At 40.2% G+C, this 16247-nt stretch overlaps 1 protein-coding gene across 2 annotated transcripts in view; it reads left to right on the top strand.

Moving 5' to 3' along the window:
* Window positions 1–16247, top strand: part of ACTN4 (actinin alpha 4) — a 79566-nt gene that overhangs the window by 46101 nt on the left and 17218 nt on the right. The window contains exons 2-8 of one of the 2 annotated variants that reach the window (XM_074277863.1): window positions 1458–1572; window positions 1814–1933; window positions 7680–7766; window positions 11201–11288; window positions 12087–12165; window positions 13147–13228; window positions 14901–14986. In XM_074277863.1, the coding sequence (XP_074133964.1) occupies window positions 1458–1572; window positions 1814–1933; window positions 7680–7766; window positions 11201–11288; window positions 12087–12165; window positions 13147–13228; window positions 14901–14986 (657 nt within the window). Of the gene's footprint in view, window positions 1–1457; window positions 1573–1813; window positions 1934–7679; window positions 7767–11200; window positions 11289–12086; window positions 12166–13146; window positions 13229–14900; window positions 14987–15543; window positions 15630–16247 lie in introns of both variants that reach the window. The other variant, XM_074277865.1, reaches the window with a different exon arrangement.

Here is a 16247-nt window from a genome sequence, read left to right as displayed (position 1 = left end):
TCTAGATATGGAGCCATATCCCTTGAAGATTTTCAGAAATCTTTTTTTCCTTCTTCTTTTAACATGTCGGTCTTAACAGTTATGGGGCATTCAAGACCCGAAGTGTGATGTAGGTCTAATTTCGTTCCAGAATCTGTACATTTGGGGAAATCACTTTGTCTCTCTGTTCTTCTGTTTCCTTATCTATAAAATGTGAATACTCATTGTTCACTATATACCACAATATATATATATATTTTTTTTTTTTTTTGAAGAAAATACTTTTTTTTTTTTTTTTTTTTTTTTGAGGCTGGAGTTAAGTGACTTGCCAAAGATCACACAGCTAGGAAGTGTTAAGTGTCTGAGACCAGATTTGAACTCGGGTCCTCCTGAATTCAGGGCTGGTGCTCTATCCACTGTGCCACCTAGCTGCCCCAAGAAAATACTTTTAATCCCTAAAATTTAGGTATCTAAAGTGGTAGAGAAATGTGAAGTGCTCTTCTTAGATTAGGGCATTTGGGAACCCTGCTATTTATGTTTGTGATTTGGGCAAGGTAGGTCATGGTCATATAATCAGTTAATGAAGGCCCAAGAGACTATGCAATGGGAGCTGTGAATAAGACCGGTACATCCGCAGGCACCCTTTATTGCTGGTGAGCAGGGTCAGCTTCTGCAACCAAAAGCATCTCTGCCTACGAGTGAAACTCCTCCGTTTTCTATATGGATAAAAGAATGTAACTTCTTTAACCTTTTCCCTGGGCAGCCCTATTGTTTTAACAATGAAAAAAACTGAGGTCATGTGACTTGTAACCAGAGGTCACCTAGGCATTAAATAGCAGAACCTTGACTCAGTTAAATTTCTTTTGCCTCCAAATTGCATGCTCTTTTTTTTTTTTTTTTTTTTTTTTTCTGAGGCTGGGGTTTAGTGACTTGCCCAGGGTCACACAGCTAGGAAGTGTTAAGTGTCTGAGACCACATTTGAACTCGGGTCCTCCTGAATTCAAGGCTGGTGCTCTATCCACTGTGCCACCTAGCTGCCCCTGCTCTTTTCAATAATATATTGCAAATACCTTCATCTTTCTCCCTTCAGCTACAAGATGAGGAGATTAGAATAGTAGATAACCTTTAAAGAATACTCCTGCTCTGGCATCCCTTTTCTATTCCATGTGATGTGATAAGGGCTCCTCTAGCTCCAATATTCATGAGACTTCAGGGAGTTACTTTTTGGGGGGGTAGGGCACCTTTACCATATATATCTGGGTGGGCATTCAGACGAGCAGGCTAGGTTTAATGATGAGAACTTTGGTTCTGAAGACCACATCTTGGGACACTTTGCATTGTGCTCTTTCCTTAGTTAGGAATTATAGCTGGCCCTGGACTATCTGATTGAAGGTAAATTGACCCCCTTAAAGGCTATCTGGAATTGTGATTGTAAATAAATATACTGTACCCTAAGCCAGTGTTTTTGGTTTCCCTAGACCTTCACAGCATGGTGCAATTCTCACCTGAGGAAAGCTGGCACCCAGATCGAAAATATCGACGAGGACTTCCGAGATGGACTGAAACTCATGCTCCTCTTAGAGGTTATTTCAGGTAAGGCTATAACAGACGATGAGAGATGTTTGATCAGAAAAACTGTAGAAACCACCCCAGAAAATAGTTGTGGTAGAGAAGAATGAAATTCCAGCAGTGACATTGAGTTGAGGTGAACTTCTGGCAGCTCGGGGGATTATTCTGGGATGGGGGAGTTTTCAGTGCTTTGGAGAGAGGAAGTTGCTCACGGAACTCAAAAAACTGTTTTCTGTCTTCTCCCTCTCCCCCTCCCTTTCTGCAGGGGAACGGTTACCTAAACCTGAACGAGGGAAAATGAGAGTGCACAAAATTAACAATGTAAACAAAGCCCTGGACTTCATTGCAAGCAAAGGGGTCAAGCTCGTCTCCATAGGAGCTGAAGGTGAGTTGCAACTCAGGTCTCTAGGATCAAGTGACAGCTTGGTTTTTGATTTTAGATCTAACACATCAAACTGTGAGTATAAGGCATATATAATGGAGTCATATTAGCATACAGGATAACTAATATTGGTTATTTCATTTTGGAAAACCAAGGAGTTTCATGAATGTTCCACAGTGTTAATAAAACGTTTTCTTGATTTGACCTTATGAAATCTTATATGATTTGCTTTCCTGTTAGAGTTATAGTAAAGGGGAGAATAAGTGTTTTCATATTAATTCTGAGGAAAGGAAACAATAATCTAACCACTTTGGTAGAACATGCCCTTTTACATGGTTTTTCTAGTGGCATGGGAGATGACATGGCCTCATACCCAGTCCTTTTAGTCAAAATTCTATATTTGTGAGTCAGCAGCATGGGTACAGAGAGAACATTGCCATGTTTTGGAAATGATCCCAATATCTTTGTAGAACTTCGATGGCTCTCATATAAGAAAAGAACTTTTGGGGATGGAGGGTTGGAGAGTAGAATTGGGACAAGAAGTTCAATTTGGCACAGAGTGGATCAGGATAATCCTGAAACTATGAATTTTATACTGGGAAAATAATGCTATCATCAAAGAAGACTTATAGAAACACATTCAGATTGGTTTTCATCCTTTGTTGGCTGTTATTCATTTATTTCTTACAAATGCTAATGGCAAACTCCCCTGGGTTCAGGGAATAGCAGATGCTTGTTCCTGGATACAGAGGTAAATTATTAGATCTTACCCCAGTGCACAGGATAGATTGAATGTGTCCTCATTTTCATTGAGGGGCTTCAGGACAGGCCATACAATCATACTGGTGCGCTGGCTTTTCTAGCTCGTAGTCTTGTGTGAAAATCTCCCCATCAACAAGCTCCCTTGAGTACTTACAAACTGTTCAACTAGAACCTGAATACCTCATGCTTCAGTTTTAAATCCATTTTCTGCTCTTCTGTCCTTTGTGGATAAGGATCTGCAGGTCTTTCCTTAAGCCCACTATAGTTAGAGAAAAACTGTGGAGTGGAAGTTCGCTAAGTCCAGTGGCAGAATGCTTAGGAGACCACAGATGATGGAGATCACAATCACATTCGAGAGGAGGTGAAGGCTGATTGGAGCCAGCAGCTTGGAATCTACACAGCTAGTAAATTTTAGTCAATGCAACTTTTCTTTCCTGGGATATTCATATTGTCCCAAGTTTTAGAAAAACAAAGAAAACTAATTGTTATTAATGACTAGATCAAGGAATTTGGTCCAGATGCCAATACAATTTATTTGTGCTGTTTCAAATATCACTATGAGGTATTTCTTTGAGGGATGCCGAGTCTTTATCCTGGCAGGCAAGTTGTTTGCTGGGGAGTGAGGGGTAATGGTTTAAGTTAAGTTTTAAAAAAGAGAGAGAGAGAGAATCCATAACCCAAGATTTGTTGTCCTTGTATGCTTCTGGCCTGGCTCTAGCATTTTGCTTCTAGCAATAGCCAGAATTTTGCTAAAATTCTAGTCTGTTAACAGAGATGGATTAGAAAGAGGAAGGGAATTGTACATGTTTAGCCTATATTAAATTGCTAGCTATTTTGGGTAGAGGGAGAAAATTTTGGAACAGAAGGTTTTGCAAAGGTGAATGTTGAAAACTTATGTATTTGAAAAGATAAAGTATCATTTTAATTAAAAAAATATATAAGGAAAGAGGAAGAGGAGATTTTTTGGCAAACCAGACAAGAAGAAGCAATTGTCAGTTTACATTTGAGGAAAAGCTCAACCTAAAAATGTCAGCTTTTCTGTTTGACACTGCCTCCATTCACATGTGCAACTTTCTTTCAACCCCCGCTCCCCCCCAGCCCATGGTAAATCTCTTGCTTGCAACTGAATTAAGAAGTTAGCCTGGTTGAAAAAAAACAGTAACAAGAAATAGAAGTGACTTTGAGGAGACTTAGAAAAAACATCCAGAGAAGTTCTGTTGGGCTAGCTAAGCCATAGAATAGTATCTGAGTTACTAAAATGACCTGAACAAAAATCATGAGATGAGATAGCCTTAGTCAGTTTGGGCTCTGGAGTACTGACAATATTGCTAGTGAAGAAGTCATTATACTGCACTCAAACTATCAAAGTCAGATACCTTGATAGTGCGTGGCTTTTCATACTTTGAGAGTACTGACTTTAATTTAAAAAAAAAAAAAAAAAAGTATGTAACTGGAGGGAGGAGGATTCTGGAAAGATGGTAGAATAGGTCAGTAAATTTCAAACTCTCCAGATTTTTCTCACAAACATAACAAATTTGCGTGGGGGGTGGACATAGACTGAGGAACATGACTTGGGCCAGACCAGGGTCTTCCAGAAACAACTGAAGAAGATCCCAAGAAAGACCCATTAACCCATGTGAAGCACAGACACTTCCAGGCTAGCTCCATAGAAATAGCAAGTGGGGATTCCTGAGACTAGCTGGCTTTGGCTGGATCCTCAGCAGGAACCACAGACACTTTCACCTTCTGGCCTGAGTTGGAGGTCTGAGTCCCAGAAAACCTAGTGAAACTCAATTGAATTGAATTGAATGCCAGGCCCAGCTTGCTGCTGAGATTCGTCCCTGGATGAAAAGGAACCAGCACACTGGGAGGGGCAGGGATGTTATACTGCTGTAGATAGACACTTGCAGGAGTTTTTGATTTAGCCTTCCCAGTCAGAGGGGAGAACTGAAGTAAAACTAGAGGCACCACCTTCCCACCTTACAATTAGAGATGTGTAAACTAATATTCCCAAGAACATAACCATAGAAACTTTGTGTAGGAATAGAGAAGAATGAGGTTCTTCTTCAGAGGAAGACATTGAAATAAAAATTTTAAAAATAGCTTCTGTCTCAAAGAGTAATGGTTTTTTTTTTTTTTATTTTTATTTATTTATTTATTTTTTTATTTTTTTATTATATATATATATATATATATATATATATATATATATATATATATATATATATTTTATAATATTATCCCTTGTATTCATTTTTCCAATCTACCCCCCCTCCCTCTGTTCCCTCCCCCCGACGACAGGCAATACCATACATTTTACATGTGTTACAATATAGTCTAGGTACAATACATGTGTGCGAATATCATTTTCTTGTTGCACAATAAACATTAGAATCCGAAGGTACATGCAACCTGGGCAGACAGATATTAGTGCTAACACTTTTCATTCCCCTCCCAGTGTTTCTTCTCTGGGTGCAGCTACCTCTGTCCATCATTGATCAACTGGAAGTGAGTTGGATCTTCTTTATGTTGAAGATTTCCACTTCCATCAGAATACATCCTCATACAGTATTGTTGTTGAAGTGTACAGTGATCTTCTGGTTCTGCTCATTTCACTCAGCATCAGTTGATGTAAGTCTCTCCAGGCCTCTCTATATTCCTCCTGCTGGTCATTTCTTACCGAGCAATAATATTCCATAACCTTCATATACCACAATTTACCCAACCATTCTCCAACTGATGGACATCCATTCATCCTCCAGTTTCTAGCTACAACAAAAAGAGCTGCCACAAACATTTTGGCACATATATGTCTCTTTCTGCTTCAAAGAGTAATGTTAAATGAGGCTCTGCCCAGAGAGAATTTATAGAAGAATTCAAAAAAGAATTTTAAAATCAAATGAGAGACAAAAAACTAAATAAAATAAAAACCATCCAAGAAAAATATTATGGGGAAAAAAAAAGTTAACCAACTAGAAAAGGAAATAGAGTCTTTAAAGACTAAAATAATGCTGAAAATTAGAATTGGGTAAGGAGAAGCAAATGAAACTATAAGAGACTAAGAAATAGCAAAACAATATAAAGAATGGAAAAAATAAAACAATGTGAAACATAAGGAAAACAACAGATCAAAAGATAAAATATAAGAATAGTTGGATTACCTGAAACTTCTGATCAAAAAAAGAACTATGCCACAATAATGCAAGAAATAATCCAAGAAAATTTTCCTGGAGTGATAGGACATAAGAAGAAAGTAGAAATGGAAAAAAATCCATTGATCACCATGTCAAATCTCTATACTATATTTTGAAACCCTCAGATAAAAATGAAAAATTTTCAAGAAACAAGAAAAAAACAATTTAGATACACTAAAGCTACAAATTAAAATCATATAGGACTAGTCAGCAACCATAGTAAAAGAGCACAGGTCCTGGAATCATATATCAGCAAATAAAAGAACTTGAGGTTAAAGGTATCATATCCAACAAGATTATCCATAATAGTGGGGGGGGGGGAGGGGAGAAGAAGAGACATTCAGTTAACTTGAAGATTTGCAGGACTTTCAACCAAACTTGAACTCAATATAAAACATATCAAAGATCAATTTCAAGGAACTTAGCATGGACAAATTGTTTGTTTTTTAAATGGAAATATATATCATATGTTTTAATATCAACATTGGCAATTGGGTAACTCAAAAGAAAGATTGGGATGGAGTTGAGTATGATCTGTCTCTAAAGAGCAAAACCACCCAAAAAAGGTAAAAATGATAATTGTTATACAAATGAGGTACAGAGAAAGAATAGACACAGAAGCATTTTTGGGGGGGAAGAATAGGGCTTGTAGTTGTAAAAACCTACTCACATCAGGAAAATTTAAATAGGCAACACTACATATATACCATGAAAGGCATAGCACCCTCGAAAATCTATAAAGAATTAAGGGGGAAAGAAATGGACAGAGGGGAAGCAAAAGTGGGGGAAGGAGACAAGGGAGAAATACATGGGTTGGGGGAGGTTAAGTTAATAGCAAGGTAAGTTATGAAGAGAATTAAAGTAGAGCAAGTTTCAGGGATAGGAAAGAAGCAGATATATACAAAATATTTCAACAGTCATCAGTAGTAGAATTTTAAAAGTATGGCTAGTAATCATTGAGCTTAGATATAGTCAAAACTTAAGAGATTTAGTCGAGAGGAATCTACATTATATGTTACTAATATTATTGTTTTATGCGTGTAAATATGTATATATATGTAGATGTGTATGCATGTTGCACTATGTATGTATGTGTATATAGATATTTGTATATGTGAATGGGTCTGTGGGTGAGTGTGAATATGTATGTATATAAAAATATGTGTCTGGATGTATATATGTGTGTGTGTGTGTATATATATATATATATATATATATATATATATATATAGGTATATATAGGTATATGTGTATATAGGTATATGTGTATATATATATAAATATGGCTGTGCGTAACGATGGCCCACTTGGGAGAGGTGAAAAGATAAACGCGAGGAAAAAAGAATAAAGTTTTAAAAAGTGCTTAGCAGAGAACAAAAGAAGTAAAGAAAATGGACATTTGTGGCTATGAATTTCTTTTGCTATTATTTATCTTTTCTTGATACTTTATTTTTATATATTTTGAATCCTCGATGTTCTGCTGAGCACATGTTTTATTTTCCAATTCTGTTTTAAAAGTTATAAAAAGAAAAAAATTGTGTAACTGTTACTTTCCAGTGATTGCCCCTTAAGCAGAACCCTTCCTTGAAGTAAATAATAGAATGCTATCACAGAGAACATATTGTCATACTGGCCAAGTATGAAAATATTCAACCCTAACTACAGCTGTACATTCACTCCCTGTCTGATGAGAATGAGAGACACCATATTGCTTGCATTGGGATTGGACTGGTGAATTGCACCTTTTTGGAGACTTTCATAACTTTGAGGAATCTTTTGTGTGCTATTTTCAGAAATTGTGGATGGCAATGCAAAGATGACATTGGGAATGATTTGGACCATTATCCTTCGATTTGCCATCCAGGACATCTCTGTGGAAGGTAAGCATTTGTAGGCTGCTGAGTTAGCTGCCTAGCCCAGTCCCGGGTGAGACATACAAACAAACATTTTGCCAGCCTATTTAAATTGTATTCTACTGAGATTATTTCAGTAGGGTATCTTGTTGGGAATTGGCTCTTTTTTCAAATATAGCATCTAGCATCTTGAATAGAGATGAGGTAACATGTACATGATCATAACAGAACCCACTGGTCTTGACTTGCCGCTTCCTTCTTTGTTGTGAAAGTGAAGCAGTATAGGGAATTGTTTTCCTTTGCCTCACCTGTACCTGCAGGATCACATTCCAGGCTTCCTAGGTTTGGTTATATATATATATGGGGAAAAAGAGATACCAAACCCAGCATAGTTCAGTAGGGCACCTAATTAGAAAGGGAAAATAGCCATTATTCTGTAGCTCTTTTCTATCATTTAAGCTGGATTTTTTGAAATGTGAGTACGTTGGGTTTTTATGTCCTGATTTCTGAGATTTGGACTAAGGATGACTCACTTAACCTCACAGGCTCTTAATGTATATTACGTTATTTTTCCTCTAGGCAACACAAACCTAGAATTTCATTTTATATCCTTTTGAGAACCTTATACACTTAGTCTGCAGAAGTGGGCATTTCCTTAGGCAAATCTGCTGGGACAGAAATTCTCATTTGTCTTCACCAACTTCATAGATCCATGTGTTGGCAGCATAGCGACACAAACTTTCCCTTCTGAAGAAGTTCCATCCTTCTTGTTGCTTCAGCTCAGAGGCCATCCAGCCACTTGCATTTACTTGTCTTGTCTTGGAATGGCTGGGAAGACAGAACATTTTGCATTGAGGGATCTGAGAGAGAGAAGAATTCAGCTTTTATAGGAGAATGAACAATAGCTTTGGAATCTATAAGGCTTAGTTCAAATCTTAAACTCTGCTGCTTACCACCCTTGACCTTGGGCAAAATTTTTTGCCCTCCACTTCCCATGCCTTTGCCTTAATTTCCAAATATCAGAAACAGAACTAGATGATATTTTAAAATCTTTTTGGCTCTCAGTTCTTGATTCTTTAGAAATATAGAAGTATTATCACTCATGCTTAAGTTACAACAGACGTGGAATTAACAAACATTTATTTTTCTCCATTTAACTTTTTTTTTTTAAAACCAAGAATATATATTTAAACAACATATTTGCCCATAGAAGTTTAAAGACATGATATTTGAACATACTTAATAAAAATTATTTAATAATTTAATATTTAATAAAAAGATGTAAGGGATAGTTCATTCTTGGCCACCAAATTATATTTTCTGGTTTCTCCCTAAGTCTCTCCCTTAATTATGGAATTAAAAATGAAATTGAGGGGAAGGGGGGAGAATTTACTTAGAAAAAACAATAATTTACTTATATTTCTCTCCTCTACCACTATTATTTGGTGGGGGATAGTTTATTTTATCATAATGCCTCATTTTATTGCTATGAAGAGGAAGAGATGATATTTTGGTACTTGTTAAGCTTATTGTCTTCTAGTCATTGTACTAAAGCTGAGTATGCAACAAAGACCTCCCCCCAAATCCTTGCCTTCACAAGTATATGTATTCTATCTAATCAGGGGAGAAACATATAGATATTTCTGTATACTCACAATCTATACAGAGCTAAAGAAGCAAATATGAAAGGGAAGACATTCCTGTAGCTTAGTCTTGGAAAAAAGTTAGGAAGTAGAGTTGAGGGACAGAGTACTAAGCCTGTGGAACCATGGGTGCAAATGGTATTAGGAGATGGGCCATTATAGCAAGCCATTGCTTATATGAAGAGTCTGAGCTATATGAAGACTAGAAAAATGGAAAGAGGCCAGGCTGTGAAGAGTCTTCCATGAGAGACATCCTGATGAGAGTGGGTGACAGTCAGGCCTTGACAGCCAAATGGACAATGATTAGAGACTGGAGCTGATGGAAATGTTCTAAGTGACAGTGCCCGTAACAGGAAGCAGCTGTGTTGTATCAGAAGAGAAGTGGAGACTTGTATGAAAGATATGGTGAAGAGAAAAATAACCAGATTTGAATCAGTGTAGTGAGTGTGAATGAGACGTCAAGGATGACAGCTAAGATTATGAGTCCAAGTGAATGGGTAAGGAAGGAGAAGGGATAATTTGAAAGGAAAGATTAATTAATTGATATTGAGCCATCCAGGTTGAGGGATACAGGAGGCAGCTAGATCTGTTAATTTTCTTAGCAGAAAGCCCAAGACTGGAAATTCATCTGCATTGAAATGATGCCCATTGGAATTGATGAAATCAGTAAGGGTGTACTGAGTAGTAGGAGAAGGGGGTTTGGGGCAGAACTCTGGGGGAGCACATCCACTTATGAATAGCTATAACTTGGACTCTGATGTGATGGTGAAAAGCATCATGAAAACTCAGCAAGGCCAAAAAGCTCACCCTTGAAAAAAGGCTTTTCAGAGAGGATCAATAGCTTGGAAAGCAGAATTCAAAGAGAGAGGAAAGCACTTTGATCAGCTTTGAAAAAGAGGAGACCTAAGGACAAGACAGTATTCTTCAGTAGTTCTTCTGTATCTTCCAAGGTTTTTCAAATGAGGAAAGTTTTTCCATGAGGAATGACCATGAAACCAGGTGTGTGTATGGGGGGGAATGATTGAGTGTGGGCCACAGAACAAGATACGATGAGTTAATGGCCTTCAATTTTCAGAGAGGGGAGATGGCCACCTCTTCATTGGAGGTGATAGGGATCTGAGTGATAGGGAAAATGGGGAACTCTCAGCAAGGAGAGGAGAGGTGAGAACAATTGGGACAGGAACTGTGGCATAATAAACTAATTAGGGAAGAATAGAATATTTATCTAATGAGGGCCTAGTCAACATGTTTTCATGATTTCCTCCAGTTCTATTCAACTATCTGCGAATAAGAGTGAAGGAATCACCCAGAGCTGGGAATTGGCAGGAAATTATCAGTAGTAGTTTGGAGATGAGAAATCAGTGATAGTGGAGAGAGGATATACCAAGGAATTGAACTAGAAAAGGGAGGCAAGTGGAGATATCAGGAAGTGAGGAACTGAGAAAGTGGAAGTCACAGTGAGGATGGAGAACTGGTGGGGAATCACAAGGTAGAAGAAATGAGAATGAGGAAAGATTATGATCAGGTAGAGAAGTGTGAGACATCAGTTTTCTGTAGGAGGTGATTTTGAACTAAATTTTCCCTGAAAAAGGAAGTTGATTATACCCATGGGACCAGTGCCTAAAATGGAATAAGAAGGGTTAAGGTGACTGAAAAAGGGAGTGAAGGACTGCTAAATGACTCCCAAGAGAGGAAACAAGGCCATTGGTATGGAATTAGATATGTAGAAAATCATTGCTGTCATTATTGGGTTGGTGAGCTGTGGCAGCTGGGGATCAGAGTCTGCCATTCATTTTCACTTCTTTGTCTGTCTCATAGAGACCTCTGCCAAGGAGGGTCTCCTCTTGTGGTGTCAGAGAAAGACTGCTCCATACAAGAATGTCAACGTGCAGAATTTCCACATCAGGTAAGCCCTGAAAACTGAGGCTGTGGGAAGGAGGGGCCTCTCAGTGAGTGCACAACAAACCTAGACAGGACAGCTTGTCAAACCATGTTTCTGAAATAGCATCATTCCTTGTTATTGAAATCCTTTATCTTCATTGGATACAGAATCTAGGATGTGAAAGTAACACTCAGAGGTTAGAGGGTTGATGAGGATTCAAAGCTGGAAGCTGGACACCATCTGGTCCACTAGTTGCCATTTAACGGAGGACAACTTTAACAAGAGCATAAGGGACTCGTTTGATCCTCACAGCAACTCTGTGAGGTAGCTATTTTTACTCCCATTTTACAAGTGACAAAATAGATACAAAGAAGTTAAGTGACTTAACCAACACCACACAGCTAGTAAGTCTCCAAGGCATCATTTGAACTCAAGTTGTCCTTACTCCTAGTCTTGCACTCTATCCATTGTGCCATTTTTATATTAGTGGAAAGAATAGTGATGGCTTTGTGTTCAGAGGACTTGAGTTTCACTCCTCATTTGGTCGGTTTACTCTGAACCTGACAGAGTGACCTCTGTGATCTTCTTAGTATAGTTGCTTAATTCTCTGCTCCTTGGTTTCCTCATCTGTAAGGTTAGAAAATCGGCTTGATGGTCTTTGAGGGCCTTTTAGCTCTGTGCACTGTGTCTCCTGGTTCTTTTAGAGTTAGTCACTAGATGTAAGGCTTTTAGTAAAATCTGTTCCTAAGGTACTAGAGAAGACTCATACTCATCTTTTTTTTTTTTTTTTTTTTTTTTTTTTTTTTTTTTTTCCTTTCTCAGCTGGAAGGATGGTCTTGCTTTCAATGCCCTGATCCACAGGCACAGGCCAGAGCTGATAGAATATGACAAGCTACGGAAGGTAGGTTCCTGAGCCCTATTTGCCCCACCTGTAAAACCTATCCCACAGCTGAGTGCCAGGAACACTGCCACCGGCTTTAAAATTCCAGTTTCCCTTGGACTCTCCTAGCATTGCTTAGGCTCCATAGATCATTGTGGAAAGAAATCGTCCATTTGTGGCTCCATTGTAGATACTGCCTCACTCTTGAAATCCTGAGGCTTTGTTATTCATTTAAAACTAGGCCCTGTCCAACTAAGCTATCCTGCCAGATCTGCCTCTGCCACTTATTAAAGGCATGTCATAGGCCCAGTCAGGGACAGGTAAGCCTGGTCCTGATTGGGTCTTTGATAGCCCTGCTCCATTAGAAGTCCATCCTTTAGACATTTCTCATCTCTTCAAATGTTCCAGTTCCTATGTGAGATGCTGAGACACTACCTAAAAGTGCAGACAGCAAAATCAGGATTATAGGAGATTAGAAAGTGATGGAGCTATTGAAGGCAAGAGCAGTTGGCAAAGAGTGCCCAGAGGAAACCTGGACCTGTGGCACAAATTTACAACATTTTGGAGGCAGGAACATGGGTAGTTATGTTGAGAGCACAATGAAAAATTGGGATTGTCCAGAGCCAAGGGGATCACTGGGGACCATATTGGGCAAGGCCTTGAATGCCTTCCTTTAGTACTTGGTCCTTTACCTTGGATAGCTCTTGGAGGGTGGGAGAGGAGGAGAGTGAAGGAGGATCTGATGTGTGGAGATGCCATTGTGTGGATTCCTTATCAGTGCCTCGTTTTCCCCAGGCACTTCTAAGATGAGCTTTACCCTCTGATTGGCGCAGTCTTCCACCTTTTTCTACCAACACTGGTGATGTTAAGAGCAAACACTTAGAATAGGTCACAGCACGAGAGGAGCCTAAGATTGCCCTCTTTCTCCTGTCTCTTTCCTCCCTCAAAATCACTTGTACTCCCAGCCCTGGTAGATCACTCACCTTCTTGTGTTCCCTCCAGGATGACCCTGTCACAAACCTGAACAATGCTTTTGAAGTTGCTGAGAAGTATCTGGACATCCCCAAGATGTTGGATGCTGAGGGTAAGCACTTGGATTACTGACCTTTCTTTTGACATTTGTGCATCAAGTCTGCACTGAGGACCTACTTTTTGCCCCTTTTTTCAAGGTGTACTTCATTATAAAATAAGTTAAAATAAAGTGAACAAACACATAAAACAGAGAAGCGTGCGTTTCCATGTCATATGGCAGAATGAAGATCCATGATGTCAACTTCGACAGAAACAGAGCCTTCAGCATTCTGGCTGCACAAGGACTCGGAGGACCACAAATTACCATCACCTCTGTTATTTTTGCTTTGTTACACGTTTCTCAGACACATTTGACTCTGATTTAGGCTGCACCTCAGTGGTTTTCAGGCTGATTTTTGAAACCTGTAGTCTGCATGGGAGCATTAAAAGGTGTCAGAGAAAGGAGAAAAGTCCATGTCTGATAGGGTATCAGAGAAAGTAGGACTTGATTTCTGAAGTGTAGGCTGAATTTGCATGGAAGACTTTAAAGTCCTTTTTTTGGGGGGGGGTAGTTTCTTTAGTAACTTTTTTTTGATTAGTTTCTAAGCAAGGTGCTAGGTACTACCAGATGATTCAGTGCGAAGAAGACTCTTCCTGAGTTTAGAAACATACTAGCTGAGTGACCCTGGACAAGTCACTTCACCCTGTTTGACTCAGTTTGCTTGGAGAAGGAAACGTCAAACTCCTGTAGTATCTTTGTCAAAAAAATCCCAGTTGGGTTGATGGAGTCAGACAGCAACAAAACAAGATGCACATCTCAACCCTTTGTCCATATTGGCTGGAGGTCAGAGGAATCCCTTCCTTAAGGCAGACAGCCATAAACCATTTGCTCTTCCTGCTGTATGGCTTTCAGAGCCAGTGGAGCTTGGTCGTTTTTTCCCCCTGGGCAGTATTTGGCCTTGGGAGTTTCCTATTTCCTTCACCATGGGAGGGGCAGTTAATTGACACATTAGATAAGGTGCCTTGCCTGGAGTTGGAAAGACTTCTCTTCCTGTGTTCAGCTAGGGCCTCAGATACTTCCTAGCTGTGTGACCTAGGACCAGTCACTACCCTATTTGCCTCAGTTTCCCATCTGTGGAACAATCTGGAAAAGGAAATGGCAAACTGCTCCAGTATCTTTGCCAAGAAAATCCCAAGTGGTATCACTAAGAGTTAGACTAGACTGAAATGACTTGGGGGAAAAAAAAACAAACCCACAAACCTTGGGAGCTCTCCTGAAAGGAGAAAGCTTCCTTTGGAGCAGCCCTGTTCCATCAGTGATCAATTATCTGATATGATGGTCCTGTTCTTCCAGAGAAATGGGCCTTGGTGAGCAATCCTTCTGATCTGGTCTTTTTTTTATGTGCAAGCTTAAAAGTTTCCTATATACCATACCAGTGAGACAGGACACAGAGGATATCAGGCCATAGAGACCATCTTGTTTGGTCCTGTCATTTTACTGAGGGTTCATCTGAGGTCCAAAGAGGGACGGAGCTGAACCAAGATGAGATAGCTCATTAGTGGGAGTAGAGCCCAGAGCATTTCTGTTATACTAATGTTGTCTCCTAGGCAGCCGCAGCCAACCGCTTTCCTGGTATGTCATTGAACCTGGCACCCCTGTGCTCTCTTCTCTTTCCCTTCAGCCCCCACCCCAGTGAACAGGTTACCCTCCACCGGCTGCTTTAACCCTTGTTGTTCACTTTCAGACATCGTGAACACAGCCCGTCCTGATGAGAAGGCCATTATGACTTATGTGTCCAGCTTCTACCATGCCTTTTCGGGAGCCCAGAAGGTACCCGACGAAGAGGGCTGGGCCTGCCTCGCTGTCCCTCTGCCCCTGCAGCCTCCCATGCTCACCTTGTTTCTCTTGCAGATGGCAGTGGCCTTTTGCTGACTGGAAACCATTCCCCTTCCCCTTGGTACTTGACTGTTGTGTTTCCCGCCAGCAGAGCCAGTCAGACTGCATCATTGGGCATAGAAAAATGTCAATTGTAGGCATTGAGTCTGGGGCTTGCCCAGCCCCATCATAGTCCTGTTTCTTTCACCTCCCCCTTTCCATCATCCAGGCAGATGTCCAGCATTGAAAGGTGTGGTTGGAAATGGAACTCGTCATTTTAAAGCTCTTTTGTCCACATTCACACCACCTGAATCTGGGAAACCAATTTGTGGAGATAGGAGGAGCCACACAGGCACACACATCACAATCTTGTAGCCAAGCTGGGGTTTGGTTTCCAGTCCAGAGCAAATGCTTGTTTTCTTCTCCTGCATGAGCCCAGGGCCCTGGCTCCGGCTGCTGCCCCTGCACTTTTCACTCTCTCCTGCCTTTTTTCTCTCTCTCTCTCTGCGCAGATATTGTGGGCACTCTGAGGCCCGATGAGAAGGCCATCATGACTTACGTGTCCTGCTTCTACCACGCTTTTTCGGGGGCTCAAAAGGTGAGCTTCGGGTAGGGGAGCCCTTGATGCTGCAGCCAGGCCTGTGTTCCTGTGAGAAATCTCCAGTGAGAGCATTTACCAGGGTAGAGATTGTATTAGGAAGTCACTCTGGCTTGTATCTGACTCTACATTTTCTGCCCCATCAGGAGCAATAGAGCTCCACAGAGTGAGCGGGGCTGGTGCTCTTGTTGCTTCCTTCTAAAGGATTTCTAGGCTGGGATCGGAGTGTGATTGCCTCATCCCTGGGCACCAGGATATGATTGGGGAGGAGATGCTCCAACTAATCCCAGCCTCTCTCTCTGACATGATGAGAAAGGTCTGTGTTTGCTTTTGACATCTTAAGATAGTAACAGAGGAAGCATCCTGTTGATATTCTTCCCTTCTGAGTGTTTATTTCATCCCAGAGCTATTCCCCTCCAACAGCTATTAAACAGTCTCCCATCGCTTTCTTTATGCCAAGGATGTGAACTGTTGCCATTGCATTTGTATAAGAGCTCTGGGTGGCATCTGAACAACAGCTTTTCACGGTATTCTGTTTTCTACAAGTTCACAAAATTTTAGAAATGTTGCCTCCTATTCCTCCTTGGTTCAGTTCTCTGCTTATCTTCAAAGCATTCT

The sequence above is a fragment of the Sminthopsis crassicaudata genome, chromosome X (genome assembly GCF_048593235.1).
Source record: "Sminthopsis crassicaudata isolate SCR6 chromosome X, ASM4859323v1, whole genome shotgun sequence".
NCBI lineage: Eukaryota > Metazoa > Chordata > Mammalia > Dasyuromorphia > Dasyuridae > Sminthopsis > Sminthopsis crassicaudata.
The sequence above is the reverse complement of the archived record's forward strand: the minus strand, read 5'-3'. Positions and strand labels throughout refer to the sequence as shown.